The sequence below is a fragment of the Lepidochelys kempii genome, chromosome 7, assembly GCF_965140285.1.
Source record: "Lepidochelys kempii isolate rLepKem1 chromosome 7, rLepKem1.hap1, whole genome shotgun sequence".
In the NCBI taxonomy this organism is placed as follows: domain Eukaryota; kingdom Metazoa; phylum Chordata; order Testudines; family Cheloniidae; genus Lepidochelys; species Lepidochelys kempii.
The window spans coordinates 29,883,189-29,899,993 of record NC_136386.1 but is presented as its reverse complement, the minus strand read 5'-3'; the positions used below and the strand labels follow the sequence as shown (position 1 = coordinate 29,899,993).

Here is a 16,805-nt window from a genome sequence, read left to right as displayed (position 1 = left end):
TGGAGCAACCCTTGAAACATGTCCTCTTTGCTCTTCCTTGGTCGCTTCCTTGTGTGGTGGAGGCGCTCCACCGATGTGTAGGCATGTTGCAGTTCCTGGGGTGCAATCTGAACTGTGGGACTGCTGAGTCCCCTGTCTCACCAACCTGGGCTCCCTCTTACACTGTGATGCTGTTGGGAAAGTGATAGATGTAAGGGGTCAGAGCTAGTTACCAAAGAAAATAAAAGATAAGGGCACAAGCCAAATCTTAAACCTTATTACACTAGGCGGTATTTAGATCTAGCAGTTTTGCCACCCACTGGATGTTACAGTTCTTAATTCACAGGCTTCTTCCTTAAGCCTCGACCAGTCCCGCGCTGGCCTCTCCAGCCCTTCAGAACCACAATTCCCAGCAAGCAAAGCTACTGGAGGGGGTCAGCGCCCGCATGCCTCAGAACTACAACTCCCAGTGGACAGCGCGGTACCTTGTTTCCTTACTGGTCGCTTCATTACATGCGCGCTGACGTTGCCCTACTGGGGAAGTTCCTAGGACTACAACACCCAGAAGGCTGTGGGTCACCCGCCGCGTGTTTGCGTGGTGGCGGTGCCTACGGCGGCTGTTCAGGGTCGGAGGTGGCGGGAAGATGGCGACCGAGCACCCAGAGCCGCCGAAGGGGGAGCTGCCGCTGCCGGCCTACGGGGCCTGGGCGCCCGCCGAGCTGCAAGCGAAGTTGGCCGAGATCGGGGCCCCGGTGCAAGGTGGAGGCCGGACCGGGGGGGAACTGGCTGAGTGGGGGGCGGCGGCTCCCTCCAGGGGCACCCGGGGCCCGTGCGGGGGGGGGGGGGAGCGGTGAGCCCCGCTGGGGGAGGGGAACCCCACCTAGGAGAGGGGGTGGGAGCTGCTGGGGTGATGGGAGTGGGGGTGGCGCCTGTCAGGGGGCGTCTGGGGCCCGGGGGGCGGGAAGCCCCACTGGCGGTGGGCGAGCTGGGGCCGTGTGAGGGGGGCAGGCTCTGTGCCGGCCCGCGGGCTCCGAGCTGCGTTTCCCGGGCAGCCCAGAGGCGTGGGGTAGGTTTGGGGGCGGACGGGAGCCTGCTGGGCTGCGAGGGGTGGGGAAAGGCAGCTGGTGGTGGCTCAGCGTCGGTGTTGGTCTGTGAGCGCTGACCCTTCACCTGTGTTTTCCAGGCAGCCGTGAGGAGCTGGTGGAGAGGCTGCAGACATACACGCTGCAGGTGAGGAACAGCCTCTCTCCCGTGCGCACACACCACCAAACGCAGGCTACTCACATGGGGCGAGGGACTTGCTCTGCCATCAGAAACAGCCGCCCCAGTGCACCAAGCTTGAGCCCTGGCACCAGAAGTGGAAGTAGGCCGGTACGGTTCGCAACTGCGTACCAGTAAGAGCCGGTACACAGCCGACCATACCGGCAGGGCCGCTGATGAGGGGGGCCAAAAGGGGTAGCTTCCCCGGGGCAAGGCCATTTAAAAGGGCCTGGGGCTCCTGGCGGCTGCTGCTACCATACGGCTGGAGCCCCAGGCCCTTTAAGTCACTGCCACTACTCCGGGGCTCTGGCAGTAATTTAAAGGGCCCAGGGCTTCGGTCGCTGCTGCAGTAGAGGCAGCGCTGGCTGGGAGCCCTGGGCCATTTAAATTGCTGCTGAAGGGCTGGCTGGGGGAGTCTGGCCCCAGCCCCGCCCCTTCTGGTTGAGCTGCCCCTCCCACCCCAACCTTGCTCAGGACCTCGGCAGTCCTGAGTACTGGTAAGTCCCTTAAGTTACTTTCACCCCTGCTTGGCACCCACATCCCAACTCTTCTATATGAAAGGCATCCGTATGGAGGCCCAAACCTGGGGCTGGCAACTGGCAGTGGGAGACCTTACTGCTTGGCATGTACTGTAGTGTCACACCCCAAACATGCATGGGGGCATGTAGAGGGCTCCCACCTTTACGCCCCCATAGCCACATGCACACCATGCCAACTACACAGTGTGAGCAGTAATGGCACGCAACAGCCTTGTGTCTAGTGACATTGACTAGGAGCCAGGAGGCTCTCAGCCTGGATTCACTGGTGTTAGAGTAAATGAGCAGCGTTAGAAGATGAAGGCTGCTGTAGTGGTTAGGGCACTAGCTGGGACTAGGGAGATCTGGGTTCTAGTCCCTGCTGTGCCACAGATTCCCCGGGAAATCTTGGGTGAGTCACCCAGCCTCTTTAGGCCTCAGTTTGGCATCTGTATAATGGGGATAATAGTGATGCCATACCTGTAAGGATAAACAAATTAACAACTGGGAGGCGCTCAGATACTATGTTAACAGGGGCCTGAGAGGTACCACTCGGCATGAACAGTAAGCTGGGTTGTGACAATCACCTGATTGAACCATCTTGGGTGCTAGCGACCTGTGGAAGGAAACTTGTGATCTTTATCTTAAGACTGGAACATGTGGTTGCTGCTGCCATGTTGGGTAGGAGTTGGGGGCACCAGTGACATAGCCAGCGCTGTTTGGGTGCCAGCAAGGAGCTCTGTCCTAGTGAGGGTCATTGAGATTTCATCTGGGCTCCTGTATTCCTTCCTGTCCCAAAAGACAGCAGGGTCTGACTAGCCAGCCCACCCACCCGCCCAACGGCAGAGGGTTAATGGCAAGTGTTCTGCTGAGGCCTCACCTTTCCAGTATGTCTGCTCGTGTTCATAGTAATTAGGGCAATTATAGTGCAACCTGCGGGGATGAAGCTAGTGTGTGGGCTGCCGGGGGTGGCCTTACTTCTATCCCCTCTCTGAGCCACATGCCCTGTGGGCATCAGTATCCCCATCCTGCTTTCTGTCTTGGCTATGGAGACTCTGGTATTCTGTGTTGTGGGGGTGTATGTGCAGTGCCCCCAGGCTCCATCTTGCTTGGAGAGCTCCACACTAATATCTTTCCTTGCCGTGGTGGTGTATTGGCCTCCCCAGAGCCTGGAGTTCCTCTCCTGACCTAGCACAAGTCAGTGGGAGTCTGAGAGAGAGGCTCCCCAGTGGATAGGCTTTTACCTGCTTTGCAGCTACATTTACTGTGTCTTCCCACCGCAGACTGGCATCGTGCTGAGCAGGCCGTCTCTTAGGGGAGATGATGGTGACAAGCCCACCCCACCCCCGATACCTGGACAGGTAAGTGAGGGGGATATGGAGAGGAGGAATCCTGGCCTGGCTAGGTCACAGGGGCTGACTGCCCTGCCATAGCTCTCCTATGCAACAGCTGCTGTGCAGCTTCTCAGGGTGACTGACATCTGTTGGTACTTCCTGCCAGGAGCTATTGCTAACCCCAGCATTCTGAAGAACAGTGCTGTTCTACCTTCCGAAGTCCCTCCAACTGTGTCTGGGATCCAGGAGCCACCTCCTCTTCCTATACTGAGCATGCTCAGCGTTGCTTTGTGGCTCCTGGGCTGTTAGTGTTGCCTCTGCAGTGGGACACAGCATCTCAGTGCTGGGCAATGGATCTTGGTATAAATAACCTATGAATTGCTTTGTGATCCTGCACACTCTGTGCTGGTCCTTATCTCGTCATCTTTTTTTCTCGTTCACAGCTCCCTGGGATCCCCTTGCCCCCTCCCCCCATGGGGATGCCACCCATGCAGCCCCCGCCACCCCCTCCTCCTCCCCCTGGCATCAGTCTCAACTTCCCCATGGGCGTGGGGCCCCCTCCGCCGCCCCCAGGCATGGGCCCCCCCCTCCGCATGCAGAGTGTGGACCCCTCGGCTCTGTCAGAGGAAGATCGTCTGAAGCTGGCGCAGCAGCAGGCAGCCATGCTAATGCAGCAGGAAGAGAGGGCTAAGCAGGTAAGGGCTGTGTTGCCGGCAGCAGGTCAGAGGTGCTCTCCCTCAGTGCTGGCCTCAGGGGGGCACTAAGGGGTGCTGTGCTGTCGGGGCTCAGTCTTTGTGCTCTTCCCTGTCTGTCAGTGCTGACATCAGTGCCCCGTATGTGGTGTGAGGAGGTGCTATGCTGCAGGGATCTTCAGGGGCACTCTCCCTTGGCAGTGAGTGCTGACCCGAATGCCCCAGTGTGGTTAGCCCTGTGCGGCAGGATATCTGCCAGATGATGTATAATGAAGATTCAACCACTTTGTTTGCCAAGAGTCTGGGCTTTTTAATCCTGGGGTCCTGGCCATTTGGCCTCCTCAAATCCCTCCTTCCCAAGTGCAGTGTTAGGTGTGTATATGATTCTTCACATCCTGCCCTAAACTATTGTGAAGTGCTAATGCTGAGCAGCCTCTGTGCCCCAGAGGTGGCCACATCTCAGCACTATATGAAGGATCCCTGTATATATAGCCTTGTGCCCCACTTTGGTGGCAGCTATTTCTCAACGCTGGGTGAGGGAAATTTCGCCTTCAAATTCTAGCTTGTGCAATCTGTTCTATCTGCCCGTAGCCAGGGAATAGGGGGAGAGACGTGGGTGAAACCGACCAGGTAGCAGAGCAGTGGGGTCTGTATGTTGCATCGGGGCCTGAAGGAGCCTGATCCGGTTCCTTCCCTCCTCAAGTTGCAGAAGAGACGCTGCTCTCTCCTCTCTAATATTGAACTGAATTGGACCCAATTGCTGTCCTGTTCTGGCAGAGAACAGATGCTGCGATCCATTCAGCTCCCTGTCTGCCCCCCCAGCCCCTCCCAAAAAAACAAAAAGTTCTGCACGCCCCTGCTGACCCGTTCCCAGATTGTTGCCTCTGCTGCTGGTCCTTTCCCAAAGCCCTGAGCAGGCAGGGGATAGGTGCCACTTGCTCACAGCTGGTTCCCAGCGCTTTGCCCTCCCCCTCACTCCTTGCAGGGGGAGCACTCATTCAGGGAGAAGCTGAAGGAGCAGGAATTGCTGGAGCAGCAGACACGGTTAAAGCCCCATGCAGCGGCATCGCACTGGGCATTCGGGGCTAGGACATGGGTGGGGTGGACTAACTGGTGAGGTTGCTGCTTACCGGTGCCATATGTCTCCCCTGTCTGCACTGGTACCCCACTCAGTGGGCCCCTCCAGTAACAAGGGGGCCCACCCAGCCTGGTGCCCCCTTTTTCAGCCTACAGTCTCCCCCAATAACCTTCAGACATCCTGTGGGGAAGGCTGAGGGGGAGGGCTGCTGATCTTCAGCTCCCACCCATCAGTGACCTCTGCATGTGTTTTCCTTGTCTCAGGCTGCAGTCTTACTAGAACAGGAGCGACAGAAAGAGATGGCCAAGCTGGCCCCCCCGGTGCCCAGACCCCCTCTGGATGTGGGGCCTGTCAGACCCATAGGACCAAGGCCCCCAATGGTGCCACGAGGTGAGATTATTACCCCAGATTCCATACCACAGTTGGGGATTTTGCCTCTAGCAGGCTCTGGCTCTGATCTAGGCCCTGGATGCTGCCCCTGCTTTGGAAGCAGGGGGCTGGTTACTTCAGATCAGTTCCTTATGGGGACTCACCCCTTTCGTGTGTGTCTCTCCTGTCCATCTAGGTAGTGCCCCTGTAGGACCCCCGCTGCCTGGAGTTCCTATTGGTCCCCCTGGCCCAAGGCCGCGGGGGCCACCACCGCCTCCTGGGGAAGAAGGCCGAGAGGTAAGGATACAGAAGGTGGTGGCTGGAGGGTGGCCTGTTGCAGGTGGGCAGTTTTCTGAGACGTGTTGGAGGTAAAGAGAAGAATTCATATCCACTCACACAGGGTGGGTTCTGTACCTGGCTCTGGGAGGGAATGGGGTCTGGGCGGGCTGTTAGGAGCCAGGACTCCTGGGTTGTTCCTGTCCAAGCCAGCCTGTGGGTCCTGTTGTGGTGCATCCCCCTGCTTAGTGATCGCCTCTGTTTGTAGACAGACGATTCCACTGTTGGCCCCAAGATCCCTCAGGCCCTGGAGAAGATCCTGCAACTCAAGGAGATCCGGCAGGAGGAGCTCATAACTGTGCCTGGCACCACAGGTAACAGGCTCCTTCCATTCTTCCTGTGTGGTTTGGGGCAGGAGCTCTGGCTGAAGGCAGAGCCCTGGCCTCTCCCAGCAGGAGATGCTGTAGGGAGCAAGGGCGGGAGCTCTGGAGGGTCAGGACGGACACCTGGGTTCTATCCCCAGCTCTGGGTTGGGAGGAGAGTCTAATGTGTTAGAGCTGGTGGGGGACTGGGAGTCAGGACTCTTGGATTGTACTACTGGCTCATGTGGGAATGGAGCCTAGAGGTTAGAGCCTGGAATTGCATGCCAGTGATCGGTGTCCTCCTCATTCTCAAGCCTCTTGCTTCTCCTGCCCTGTTTTTCAGTTGTGCCCTGGCATTGGTAGCTGCTGTTGGGACTTACCCAAGAGCTTGGTGCTGTCTGAAGGCAGGTGGAATCCTGCCTTTCAGGTGCACCCCAGTATTAACCCTTCTCTGCAGTGTCCATACCCCAGAAGACAGGATTGGCAGGTGCCTCCTAGGGAGACCATCTCCTGTCCCTTGGTAATGCTCCCCACAAAGCAGAGGCAACTAACCCAACTGGGTTGTGTTCCTTCTATATGCTGCACCCCCCACTAGCCAACTCTTGTACTGTGACAAATGGGGGCTGGTTGGCATGTGTCTAAGGGGGGGCGCGGGAGAATTGGCCTCCCTTGTAATGTGGTTGGTCACTCCTGCTCCCAGCATGCAGTTCTGAGGGGTTGGCAGGGCTGTCCCCTCCTTCTCTTCCCCCAGAGCTTGCTGCAGTGTGTCTGACCCCCACACACCTTGCTGATCTCACTGTATTTCAGTAGATGATGATATGGAGACAGATTTGAAGGCATTGATCAGTATCTCTGCTTCCGAGACAGAAGAAGACATGGCTCTATCAAAGAAAGAGGTGAGCAGGCTGCGTGCCTCACTTTAGTCCCCAGCTCCAGCATGTCAAGTGGCTTAGAGGGGGGAAGCTGGGAGCCAGGACTCCTGGGTTCTCTCCTCACTTCTGGGAGGAGAGCAGGGGAGCCTGGACTCCTGGATTCTATTCCTAGTCTGTCATTGGCTTGCTGTGTAAGGTCTGGTCAACCCCTTCATCTCTCTGTGCTTTGGTTTTCCCTTCTGTTGAATGAGGCTTGTCTATTTTCAGAAGCAGAGAGCTCTGTTAGATGCTGAGATGGGCACTTGCCCACTAGTCCAGAGGTTCTCAAACTTTTTTACTGGTGAACCCTTTCACACAGCAAGCCTCTGAGTGTGACACCCCCCTCCGCTTATAAATTTAAAAACACTTTTAAAATATATTTAACACCGTTATAAACGCTGGAGGCAAAACAGGGTTTGGGGTGGAGGCTGACAGCTCGCGACCCCCAGTTTGAGAACCCCTGCCCTAGTCTAACCTCAGCCTGGCTTGCGACAGGTAGATTTAAAGTGACTGCATCAGCTGAGCACAGGCCTTGATGCTGAGGCTGAAAACATTGGCTTGGAATGTAATAGATTCCTATGAACCATGTTTCCAATTAAGGCGTTTGAATCTTCCCTAGCTGCCAGTGTGGGGAGGGATGGGAGTGAAATTGACTGAGTGGCATGTGAAACTTACCACTTCCTGCAACAGGGATGCTAGGAGTGAAAGGAGGTGGGAGATCTTTCCCTTTGCATTCAGGGGGCTTTAGGTTGAAAACCCTTCACAGCAGCTGGGAAACTGCCACGTAAAGCTGAGGCTCTAGCCTCACGAGAGCTGCTGTGCCAAGCCCAGCATCCTGCAGGATGATTGTCAGAATCATTTCATGCCGTCACCATAAAGTTCCTCCTCCAGAATTCTTCTTCATGTCTGCCGTATATGGTGCAGCCCTGTCATGTGCAGTTGGAGAGCTGCCACTTACAGGATGAAGTGTGACTGCATCTCAGCACTGGGGAGAGTTCCCTGTATAAACAGCCCCTCTGCTCCACCCCAGAGGTGGCTGCATCTGAGCACCAGGGGAGGGATCTGTAGGTATTAATACACTTCTGTCGGCAGAGGAACCGTAAGCGCCGTAACCGGAAGAAGAAGAAGAAGGCACGTGTGGCAGCAGAGGGCAAAGGGGAGAAGGAATCTCCACGCACTGAGCCCAAAGACAGCGAGTCAGTGGTGGAGATTGAGTATGTCACTGAGGAGCCGGAGATCTATGATCCCAACTTCATCTTCTTCAAGAGGATCTTCGATGCCTTCAAGGTGAGCCAGGCTCAGGGTGCAGCCCTGGGGTTTTGGCGCTACACAGGTAAAGGAGCCTCTAGTGGTTCAAGTCCTGGCATCTGACCAAGGAGTGGGGTCTAGTGGTTATATCATAGAAGGGTGCCAGGACTCCTGGGTGGGGCAGTGGGATCTAGTGGTTAGAACAGTGGGGCTGGAAGTCGGGACTCCTGAGTTCTATCCCCAGCTCTTTTAAACCCCTCTCTTCAGTGGGGCAAGGGGAGACTCACAGGCTGCACTGAGCCCCAAATCTTGTGGTGATCTGTTTGCAATGGGGCAGGGGAAGTAGCTGCAAGCTCCATCTGCCATGACTCTGGGGGCAGTGCTTCCTGCCTCATCAGGATACAGATAGGTGTCTGCCCTCTAGCATCATGTTCCCTGCAGCCTGGAAGTGGGCACAAGCTGGGTTCTTGCATCTGCTGCTGAGTTGGGAGCCTTGGCTGATCCCTGGGTAGGCGGGAGGGGAGACCTGGTGGTGAGAGGAGGGGAACCTTCCCTTCCATAGTTCAGAAGTCCCTCCTCTTCCTTAAGGGCCTGGCTTGGAGATCTTCATCCCCCAGGGCAGGAGCACCCCCACATGGCCTGTATTCCCCCATCTGCTCCCTTTGGGGTCCTGCTAGCTCCTCTGAGGAGATGGGAAAGGAGCCTTCTTCACTCTGTTCCCCCGCCCCTCCCAAGTCTTGTGCCTCTGTCGCTGTGGGGCTCCCAGCTGCTCCTTGGGGGACAATTGCTCAAGCTCATGTGCTCCTGCTTAAATCTCCATCCAGTCAGTGTCCCCTCCCTGGGGATGGAGTCTCCAGCCTTGGCCCCTTCTCACCCTCCCTTGCCTCCACAGCTGACGGATGATGTAAAGAAAGATAAAGAGAAGGAACCTGACAAGGCAGACAAGCCAGAGAGCGCAGCTGCACCCAAGAAGAAGGGCTTCGAGGAGGACCGGAAGGGCAGTGATGATGACAGTTCTGATGATGAACAGGTGGGCTAGGGGGTGGGGCCAGGCAGCTAGCCAGTGGAACTTCCTGGCACCACAATGGCCCAGAGCTCAGGAGAGACTTGGGGGCAGGTATTGCTAGGGATCAGTTAAGCTGGCATCTGCATTGACCCCAGTTGGTGTCATGGCCCTGGGGCTACAAAGCTGGGCTAGTGCTGCAGGGAGGTGCTTTATTGGGAGTGGGAGATCCTTCATCTGCAGCTTGCACTGGCCAGTATTAGTGTGTGTGTGTGTGGGGGGGGGGTACTGGGTCCATGGGTCTGATCTGGTGGAAGTGGTGTGGGGGACTCGCGCTGGATGAGCCGGGCCTGTTATGCTGCTTTTTTGGGTCTAGGAGAAGAAACCTGAGGCCCCCAAACTGTCTAAGAAGAAGCTGAGACGTATGAATCGTTTCACGGTGGCAGAGCTCAAACAGGTGAGATGGTCAGGCATCCCAGCACCATGTGGGTGTCACAGCTTCTCTGAAAGGGCATCCTCTGTGGAACAGAGCTGGCTCTGCTCAAGACACTGTGGGGCTGAGCCCTGGTTCAGGGGACTCTGCATTGGGGTTAGTGCCCTCTGGGCTGATGGCCCAGCTTGGCCAGTTGGGTTGGCACTATTTAAGCAGCAAGAGTGAAACTGACCCAGCTGGGTGTTGGGCCGTGCATTTTCTCGCTGGGGACATGGTACCAGCAAGGGATCTCCCAGGATGAACTTGCCTCGGGTCCTGTTGGGACCCTTCGGCCTCTGCTGTCTGGCTGGGCTGGGGCTGATGGAGCAGGGGGAATCTGATACAGTCGCTGGGAATGCGGGAAGGGAAGAGAGAAGGTTCTGGTGCTCTAAAAGTTAAGCTGATGGCCTGGGGTAGGGATAATGGGAGGGCACTTGGAGGGTTAAGCCTCTGCTGTCCTGTTCCCAGCTTGTGGCACGTCCAGACGTGGTGGAGATGCATGATGTGACCGCCCAGGACCCCAAGCTGCTGGTTCACCTCAAGGCCACCCGCAACTCGGTGCCTGTGCCCCGGCACTGGTGCTTCAAGCGCAAATACTTGCAGGGCAAGCGGGGCATTGAGAAGCCGCCTTTCGAGCTGCCTGACTTCATCAAGCGCACGGGCATCCAGGAGATGCGAGAGGCGCTGCAGGAAAAGGTACCCACACTGCAGAGGTAGCTGCATCTCAGTGCCAGTCGAGGGACCTCTATATAAACAGTCCCTACTCTCAGCTCCCCCTCTGATCTCAGTTGCTGTGTGGTGACTTGGGGGGGCTGGTGCTACATTTCCCTGCCTCGGATGATTGCAAGACTTGGTCCCGTTATCCATTGTCATATTTCCCATCCACACACACACCCCGCCCCATTTGTTGGTAGGTCAGGTCTGCCTCCTGGAGATGGTTTTGCATCCTGGGCCCTGCAGGGGGTGGCAGGAGGCTGTGTCTGGTGGTACTGTCTGTCCCTGCAGCTGGAGGGGGCCCGTGGCATGGCTGAGGTGTGCTCACCCTCTCCTTTCTCCCTCCCCCCGTAGGAGGAGCAGAAGACAATGAAGTCAAAGATGCGGGAGAAGGTTCGCCCCAAGATGGGCAAGATCGACATTGACTACCAGAAGCTGCATGACGCCTTCTTCAAGTGGCAGACCAAGCCCAAGCTCACCATCCATGGAGACCTCTACTATGAGGTGGGTGTAGGGCCAGGGGAAGCCCTGTCCCTACAGGACTCCCTAAGATGGGGCAGTGGCTCTGGCTGGGGTCTGTGCCCAGGGCGTGCCCCATGCTGCGACTCAGGGGGGCAGTCTTAATCTCTGGCAGACAGCTGGGGATTGTGGGCTAGGAAGGAAAACCCATCCTGGCCTGGCTCTCTCTGACCTTGGATTTCTGATTGCTGGAGCCTCTCCCCCAAGCTGGGTGCTAGGCAGTGATCAGCCCACTAGCATTAGGGCACCTTGGTGCTCTGACCAAGACTCCCCTCTTCACCAGGGCAAGGAGTTTGAGACACGGTTGAAAGAGAAGAAACCGGGGGACCTGTCAGATGAACTGCGTATTGCCTTGGGGATGCCCGTTGGCCCGGTAAGTGCTCTTGGAAGCTGCCTGTCGGGGCGGGGCGTAAGCTGGTGCGACCCTCACCTGCTGATCCTACAGCCAGCCTTTGGGAGGCAGCTAGTCATGGCCACTGCATGGCTGGGCACCTCAGGGCTAGAACAGCAGAGCAGCTGTAGGGTGGGATTGCAGGGCACTGGCAGAGCTGTGGTGGTGGGGAGGCAGGTAGCAGGGGGCTGTAGGTTGGGACTGAGGGATGCCTGTGTGAGCGAGAGATGAGTTTTTTTGGTCCCCTCTTGGGACTTCCTTGCTGATGGTCCTGAGGGCTGGTTAGCCAGGGCTGGGCAAGTAAGTCTGTCCTATTGGCTAATTCCATGTCTCTCCTGGTTCCAGAATGCCCACAAAGTGCCACCCCCATGGCTGATTGCCATGCAGCGCTATGGCCCACCCCCCTCCTACCCTAACCTGAAGATCCCGGGCCTCAATTCACCCATCCCAGAGGTGAGTGGCTGTGTCTGTCCTACAGGGCGCTGAGGAATGTTCCCTCACCCCAGCATGTGCTCCGAGTGTCTGCGGGGCTCTCGAATGGCCTATGGCACTGTCACTGGTGCCAGGGTGTCTGTTGGAGTGGTCCCATTCCAAGAAGCCCCTCCCTGTTTGGCCCTTTTCGCTAGGGGGAAAAGGGGGACTCGTGTAGCTGAGGCACTGGGCTCCCCCAAAAGCTCAGCCTGCCAATGCAGTGTGACTCTATCCCTGAGACTCCCCTTTTCCTAGCAAAGACCAAGCTGAAGCAATGGCCTCTTTCCTGCTTCCCACTCCTGAGCCACCCCCTACCCCCCCCCATCGTTTTCATCCGGCACTCCATGCATCTTCTTGTTCCTGTGTTTCCACACTCCACGTGGTTATATGCTCTTCTTCCCCCTGCGCCACTTGCACCATCCAGAGACCTGCATTAACCATCCCAGGGTGGAATCTACCCCTTCTACCTAGAACCCAGCGCGCTCACAAGGGGTGGGAGGAGCACTGGCCCAGCTTCCCAGCCCCAGATTAAGGCCCACAGATGGGAGGTGACTTAGCCAGAGTCAGTGGCTGGGCTAGGACCAGAGCCTAGGAGTCCTGGCTTCCAGTCACCCCCTGCTCTAACCCACTGGACTCCACTGTCCTCTGCAGCCTGAATAACTCTTTCCTCTTGTCCCAGGGCTGCTCGTTCGGGTACCATGCCGGGGGCTGGGGGAAGCCTCCTGTTGATGAGACTGGGAAGCCCCTGTATGGAGACGTCTTTGGGACCAATGCTTCTGAGTTCCAGGTAGGTAGCCAAGTGATCACGGCCCTGGAGAGACTATGTGGGGGGTGGGAATAGCCATTGCCTGAGGGATTGGGGTCACATGCCATTCCTGTAGCTTTCTAGGTGCAGTGGGATGAGCTAGGGGCCAGCCACTGGCTGGCATTCCCCCTCTTTGGTACTGCCAACCAGGCTGGGGCTCTTCCAGGGTGGTGGGAACCAAGACGAATACACAGCCTGCACTGACTCATTATCTCCCCACTGGGTGTCAGTAGGACCCCTGGAACTGTGCTCCTCAGTGGGGCTGATGAGCTGAGGCAGAGCAAAGGGGCAGCAAGGCTGGTGCTGGGGAAAAGATTAGATCCCTGAACCTTGGAGACTGAACCCCCTGTTCCTACTTGTACTGGGGGTGGAATGGTGCCCCCTATAGGAGGAAAGCCCATTCCCTACTCCTCTGAGCCAGCCTGTCTGCCTGCTAGGCAGCTGAATCGGAGCAGCACCCTCCAGTGGGGAGAGGCCCCTCTTCCCCACACCTTCCTCTGTCCAACCCATCTCCCCTCATTTCAGACCAAGGCAGAAGAGGAGGAAATCGACCGGACACCCTGGGGGGAGCTGGAGCCATCAGATGAGGAATCCTCAGAGGAGGAAGAGGAGGAGGAGAGTGATGAGGAGAAGCCAGATGAGACGGGCTTCATTACCCCAGCTGACAGGTCGATGCCTATCCGGGGTGGGGGCTGCCATGGGGTTGTGGCAGGTGGGGGCATGGTCAGTGAGGGCCATGTGGGGGCTCCTCCATTCCAGCCAGGCCATGTGGCCCAGGTGCTGTCTCTAACCATTTGCCCTTCCTCCTCAGTGGCCTGATCACGCCAGGCGGCTTCTCCTCTGTCCCTGCTGGCATGGAGACTCCCGAGCTCATTGAACTGAGGAAGAAGAAGATAGAGGAGGCCATGGATGGGTAAGTCAGGCCTCTGCCTTGCTTGGGCCACTCCACTCCCCCAGAGACAGCGGGGGTGAGCAGGACTCAGGGAGAATCCCATGGAACCCCAGGGGGTATCGTCCTGTGCAGCCTGTGCTGGCCCTAATGCTCCCATGTGGCACTAAGGGGAGCTGTACGGCAGGGAGTGGGGTAGGGTGCTATTGGTGATCCTGTTATTTTGGAGGGCTCTCAGTCACTTACTTTCCCAGTTGGGGCTCTTAGCACTGTTCTCTTGGCCCAGTCTCAGCCCTGCTGTTTCCATTCTGCTTCCCAAATCCCTCCTGCTGTTTCATTAGGGTCAGACTCTCTTTTCCACTTCTTGTCCCAAACTGCTGTCTGGATACCAAACATCCCACCCCCGAGGTAGCTGCATTTCTGTCCCCCTGGCACTCATGACCTGTTGTGCTGATCTTGTCTCTGCCCCCGCTTTACCCACAGCAGCGAGACGCCCCAGCTCTTCACAGTGCTGCCAGAGAAGCGAACAGCCACGGTTGGGGGTGCTATGATGGGTTCCACTCACATCTATGACATGTCCACGGTGAGTGACACAGGCCAGCCAGCCGGGTGAGCTATGGGACCAGAACCAACGGCTTGGCGGGATGGGGGCCTGTACTTCTGGAACCCACCTATGTTCTCTGGGCCCCTGGAGCAGTTGTGGTGACAAGGCTTCCCGGCAGTGGGATGGGGCTGCTCATCCTTGGCATAACCACTGTTCTGTGTTCACTAGTGATCTAGAGCAGGGAGAGGGCCAGCTGGGCAGGGAATCGGGTACTGGGGGGAGCAGGCAGCATTGGAGCAGAGGGAGCTGGAAAGCTATGGTGCGGGGAAGGGGGCAGGACTCAGCTGGGTGGGCTATGGAAAGGGGTTGAGCAGCATGGAGGGCAAAAGGTGGCCCTTGGCTGCTGAAGGGCCAGGCTAGAACTGAAGTTGGGACTCCTGGATGCAGCGAGTCATTCAGGGCACCCTATCCGAAATGGAGGTGGGCTGGCATTCGGGCCTAGACAGTCCCCTGCTTCTGAGCAGAGAACGGCTTGGGGCTGGGATTTGAATGCCTGGTTTAGAATGGCTTGGTCAAGTGCTGCTGTTGGGGGGGCTGGAAGGAACATGTGGCTGGGGAGAGGTAGAGGATGGGCCCAACAGGGGCAGAGGAGTGGGGTTCAGGGGCTGCTCTCAGGGCAGTGATTAGGCCTGTCTCATCATCCCAAACAAAGGGGTATTCAGTGAGACCACCCAAGCTCAGTTCAAGTGCAAGGCCCTGGCCTTCCCCACTGCAGTTGGCCTGTGGGACTCACTGCCCACAGGATCTCATGGTGGCTGTGAGCCACGCAGGGTCTGGGTGTTTCTGTGGGAACCCTGGGCATTTGAGGCGAGAAGACTAAATGCTCGGCCTGGGAGAGATTGTGTGTCCATCCGTCCGTTGTCGTGCCCCCCCCCATAAGATAAACCGGGCTAGCTTGGCCCCTGGCTGCTGTTCCCTGGGGGGCAGGGGCTCCCCCTCCTATCCATAGTGCTGGCGTCTCACCCTTCCCTTCACCTGCAGGTGATGAGCCGGAAGGGGCCAGTGCCAGAGATCCAGGGAGTGGAGGTGGCGCTGGCTCCTGAGGAGTTGGAGCTTGACCCGATGGCCATGACCCAGAAGTACGAAGAGCACGTGCGGGAGCAGCAGGCCCAGGTGGAGAAGGAGGACTTCAGTGACATGGTGGCTGAGCATGCAGCTAAGCAGAAGGTGAGGGCTGTGGGAAGGGGTTTGGGGTGGGATATGGGGTTGAACCCTCTATATGGGGTGCCAGCTCCTATCTGGCCCCACAGGGTAGGGGGATTGATTGGGATACAGAGCCTGTCCCCTCTAGGGGGTGCCATAGCTCCTGTCCAGCCCCAGGATGTGGGGACAGTCTGGGTCAGGGAGGGGGTTATGATCCCTTGCTGGCTGAACTTTTTTTCTCTCTCTCTTTCTCCCCTCCCCCCCCCCCCCCCCCCCCTGCAGCAGAAGAAGCGGAAAGCACAGCCCCAGGACACGCGTGGGGGTGGCAAGAAGTACAAAGAGTTCAAGTTCTAGCCCCATCCCTTCTGTTTTTAACTCACTTGTTCCTGTTCTGTAGGGAGAACTGCACTCCCTGCTGCTCAGCCCCCTCCAATTGTTTTGTGTTTTTTTTGTAAATAAAATCCAGGGTGCTGGGGCAATGGCCCTGCCTGGGCTCTGTCTCAGACTGGCCCCTTTGATCTTGTCTCTAGGAGGCGAGCGCTGCCTCCTCCCTTTGCTGTCTCAGGATCCCATCAACCGCTGCACCTTCCCCTCTGGCCAAATGCTGTGGGGCAAGTGCAGACAAGGGGGGGTGTGCTCCTCATGCAATAAGCCACGCTGTGGAGACTTGGACGTAGAGCTTTCTGTTGCCTGGGTGCCAGGCCTTGGAGTACAGTGATCTCTGTGCACTGTGCTTCCAGTTCCCTGCTGGCTCCATGTGTGGCTCTGCCAGGCAGGTGAGATCTCCCGGTCTATTGTAAAACGCCAGTGGGTGCAAAGGAGTAGGTTGCCTTGTAGGGCTGTGCTTTGAGGCGTACTCTCCCCTGGCAGGGCCCCCTCTGTTGTAGCAAAACTGCTGTGAGCTGGGTCACTGACCGCCCCCCCGGGGCTGCAGCCCCTACTGTAGTGTCTCAGCCCTCACTGCTTTGGGAAGAGCTGGCCCTGGGCAGAGGGGACAAGGGGTAGCTGCATATGAAGCAGCACTGCCGCTCAGCCATCTTAAAGTGCTTGCCAGTCATTCCCATGCAGCAGGCAGTGACTTGCCATTGCTCTGTGTGACCATGGGCTGGGCGAGAACCCAGGAGTCCTGCTAGACCAGCAACGAGCTAGAAACATCAGGCTGTAGCCTTTGTGCCATAGCTGTAGGCTGCTGGCCCCCCAGCAGGCACCAGCTGTCCTGGAGCTTGGGGCAGTGTTGGCTGTGGCTGTTTGAGAGGGGAAACTTTTCCTTGGCCTCAGCACAGGTGATCTGTGCCCTTGGCCCTGCTGGAAAACCTGATTCTTGTTTCACCCTAGGGTGCTAGCTAGGAGTGTGCCCCCAGGGGACAACTAGCTCAGTCAGCCCAGTGTGGGCCCCACCCGAGGTCAGAGCCACAGCCTTGTCCTCGCTAGTGGCTGGGTAGGTGGGATCCAAACTCCAGCTCCTTTCTGCCCTGATGCCTGCGCTTTGCTTCCTGCTGTTGGTCCCAGTAGCTGCAGCACGGTGGCATGGCAATGCCTGTGACCCTGGTACACTCACTGCCATGCAGAGCAGTGGGCACAGTACAGCCCTGGCACAGGGGTGGCGTTCTGCTCTGGTTAGACAGGAGCTTTTGGGCACATGGAGGGATGGCAGGGGGACCGGGCTTCCTACTGTCCATCACCTTGACAGTGGGGAGGGGGGAGTTAGGGGTTGCCTTGCTCAGCGGCTGGGAGAGTCTCTAAAGCTGCTCAAGGAAAGAGGTGCTGTCC

General features: G+C 57.5%; 1 protein-coding gene across 2 annotated transcripts; it reads left to right on the top strand.

Annotated features, from left to right (window-relative positions):
• The first annotated feature begins 578 nt into the window (after nucleotides 1–578).
• On the top strand, nucleotides 579–15,540 carry SF3B2 (splicing factor 3b subunit 2). 2 transcript variants are annotated; one of them, XM_073351620.2, is made up of 21 exons: nucleotides 579–738; nucleotides 1,163–1,209; nucleotides 3,038–3,115; nucleotides 3,532–3,783; nucleotides 5,122–5,248; nucleotides 5,424–5,524; nucleotides 5,772–5,877; nucleotides 6,676–6,761; nucleotides 7,869–8,063; nucleotides 8,917–9,054; nucleotides 9,404–9,484; nucleotides 9,968–10,195; nucleotides 10,568–10,717; nucleotides 11,016–11,105; nucleotides 11,469–11,576; nucleotides 12,274–12,381; nucleotides 12,925–13,067; nucleotides 13,211–13,312; nucleotides 13,772–13,871; nucleotides 14,874–15,059; nucleotides 15,318–15,540. In XM_073351620.2, exons 1-21 carry the CDS (start codon nucleotides 624–626, stop codon nucleotides 15,387–15,389), a joined length of 2,613 nt encoding a protein of 870 aa, XP_073207721.1. In that variant the 5' UTR covers nucleotides 579–623; the 3' UTR covers nucleotides 15,390–15,540. The 2 variants fall into 2 exon arrangements, with proteins under 2 accessions (XP_073207721.1, XP_073207720.1); XM_073351619.2 differs by having other exon boundaries at nucleotides 6,673–6,761.
• The last annotated feature ends 1,265 nt before the right edge of the window (nucleotides 15,541–16,805 follow it).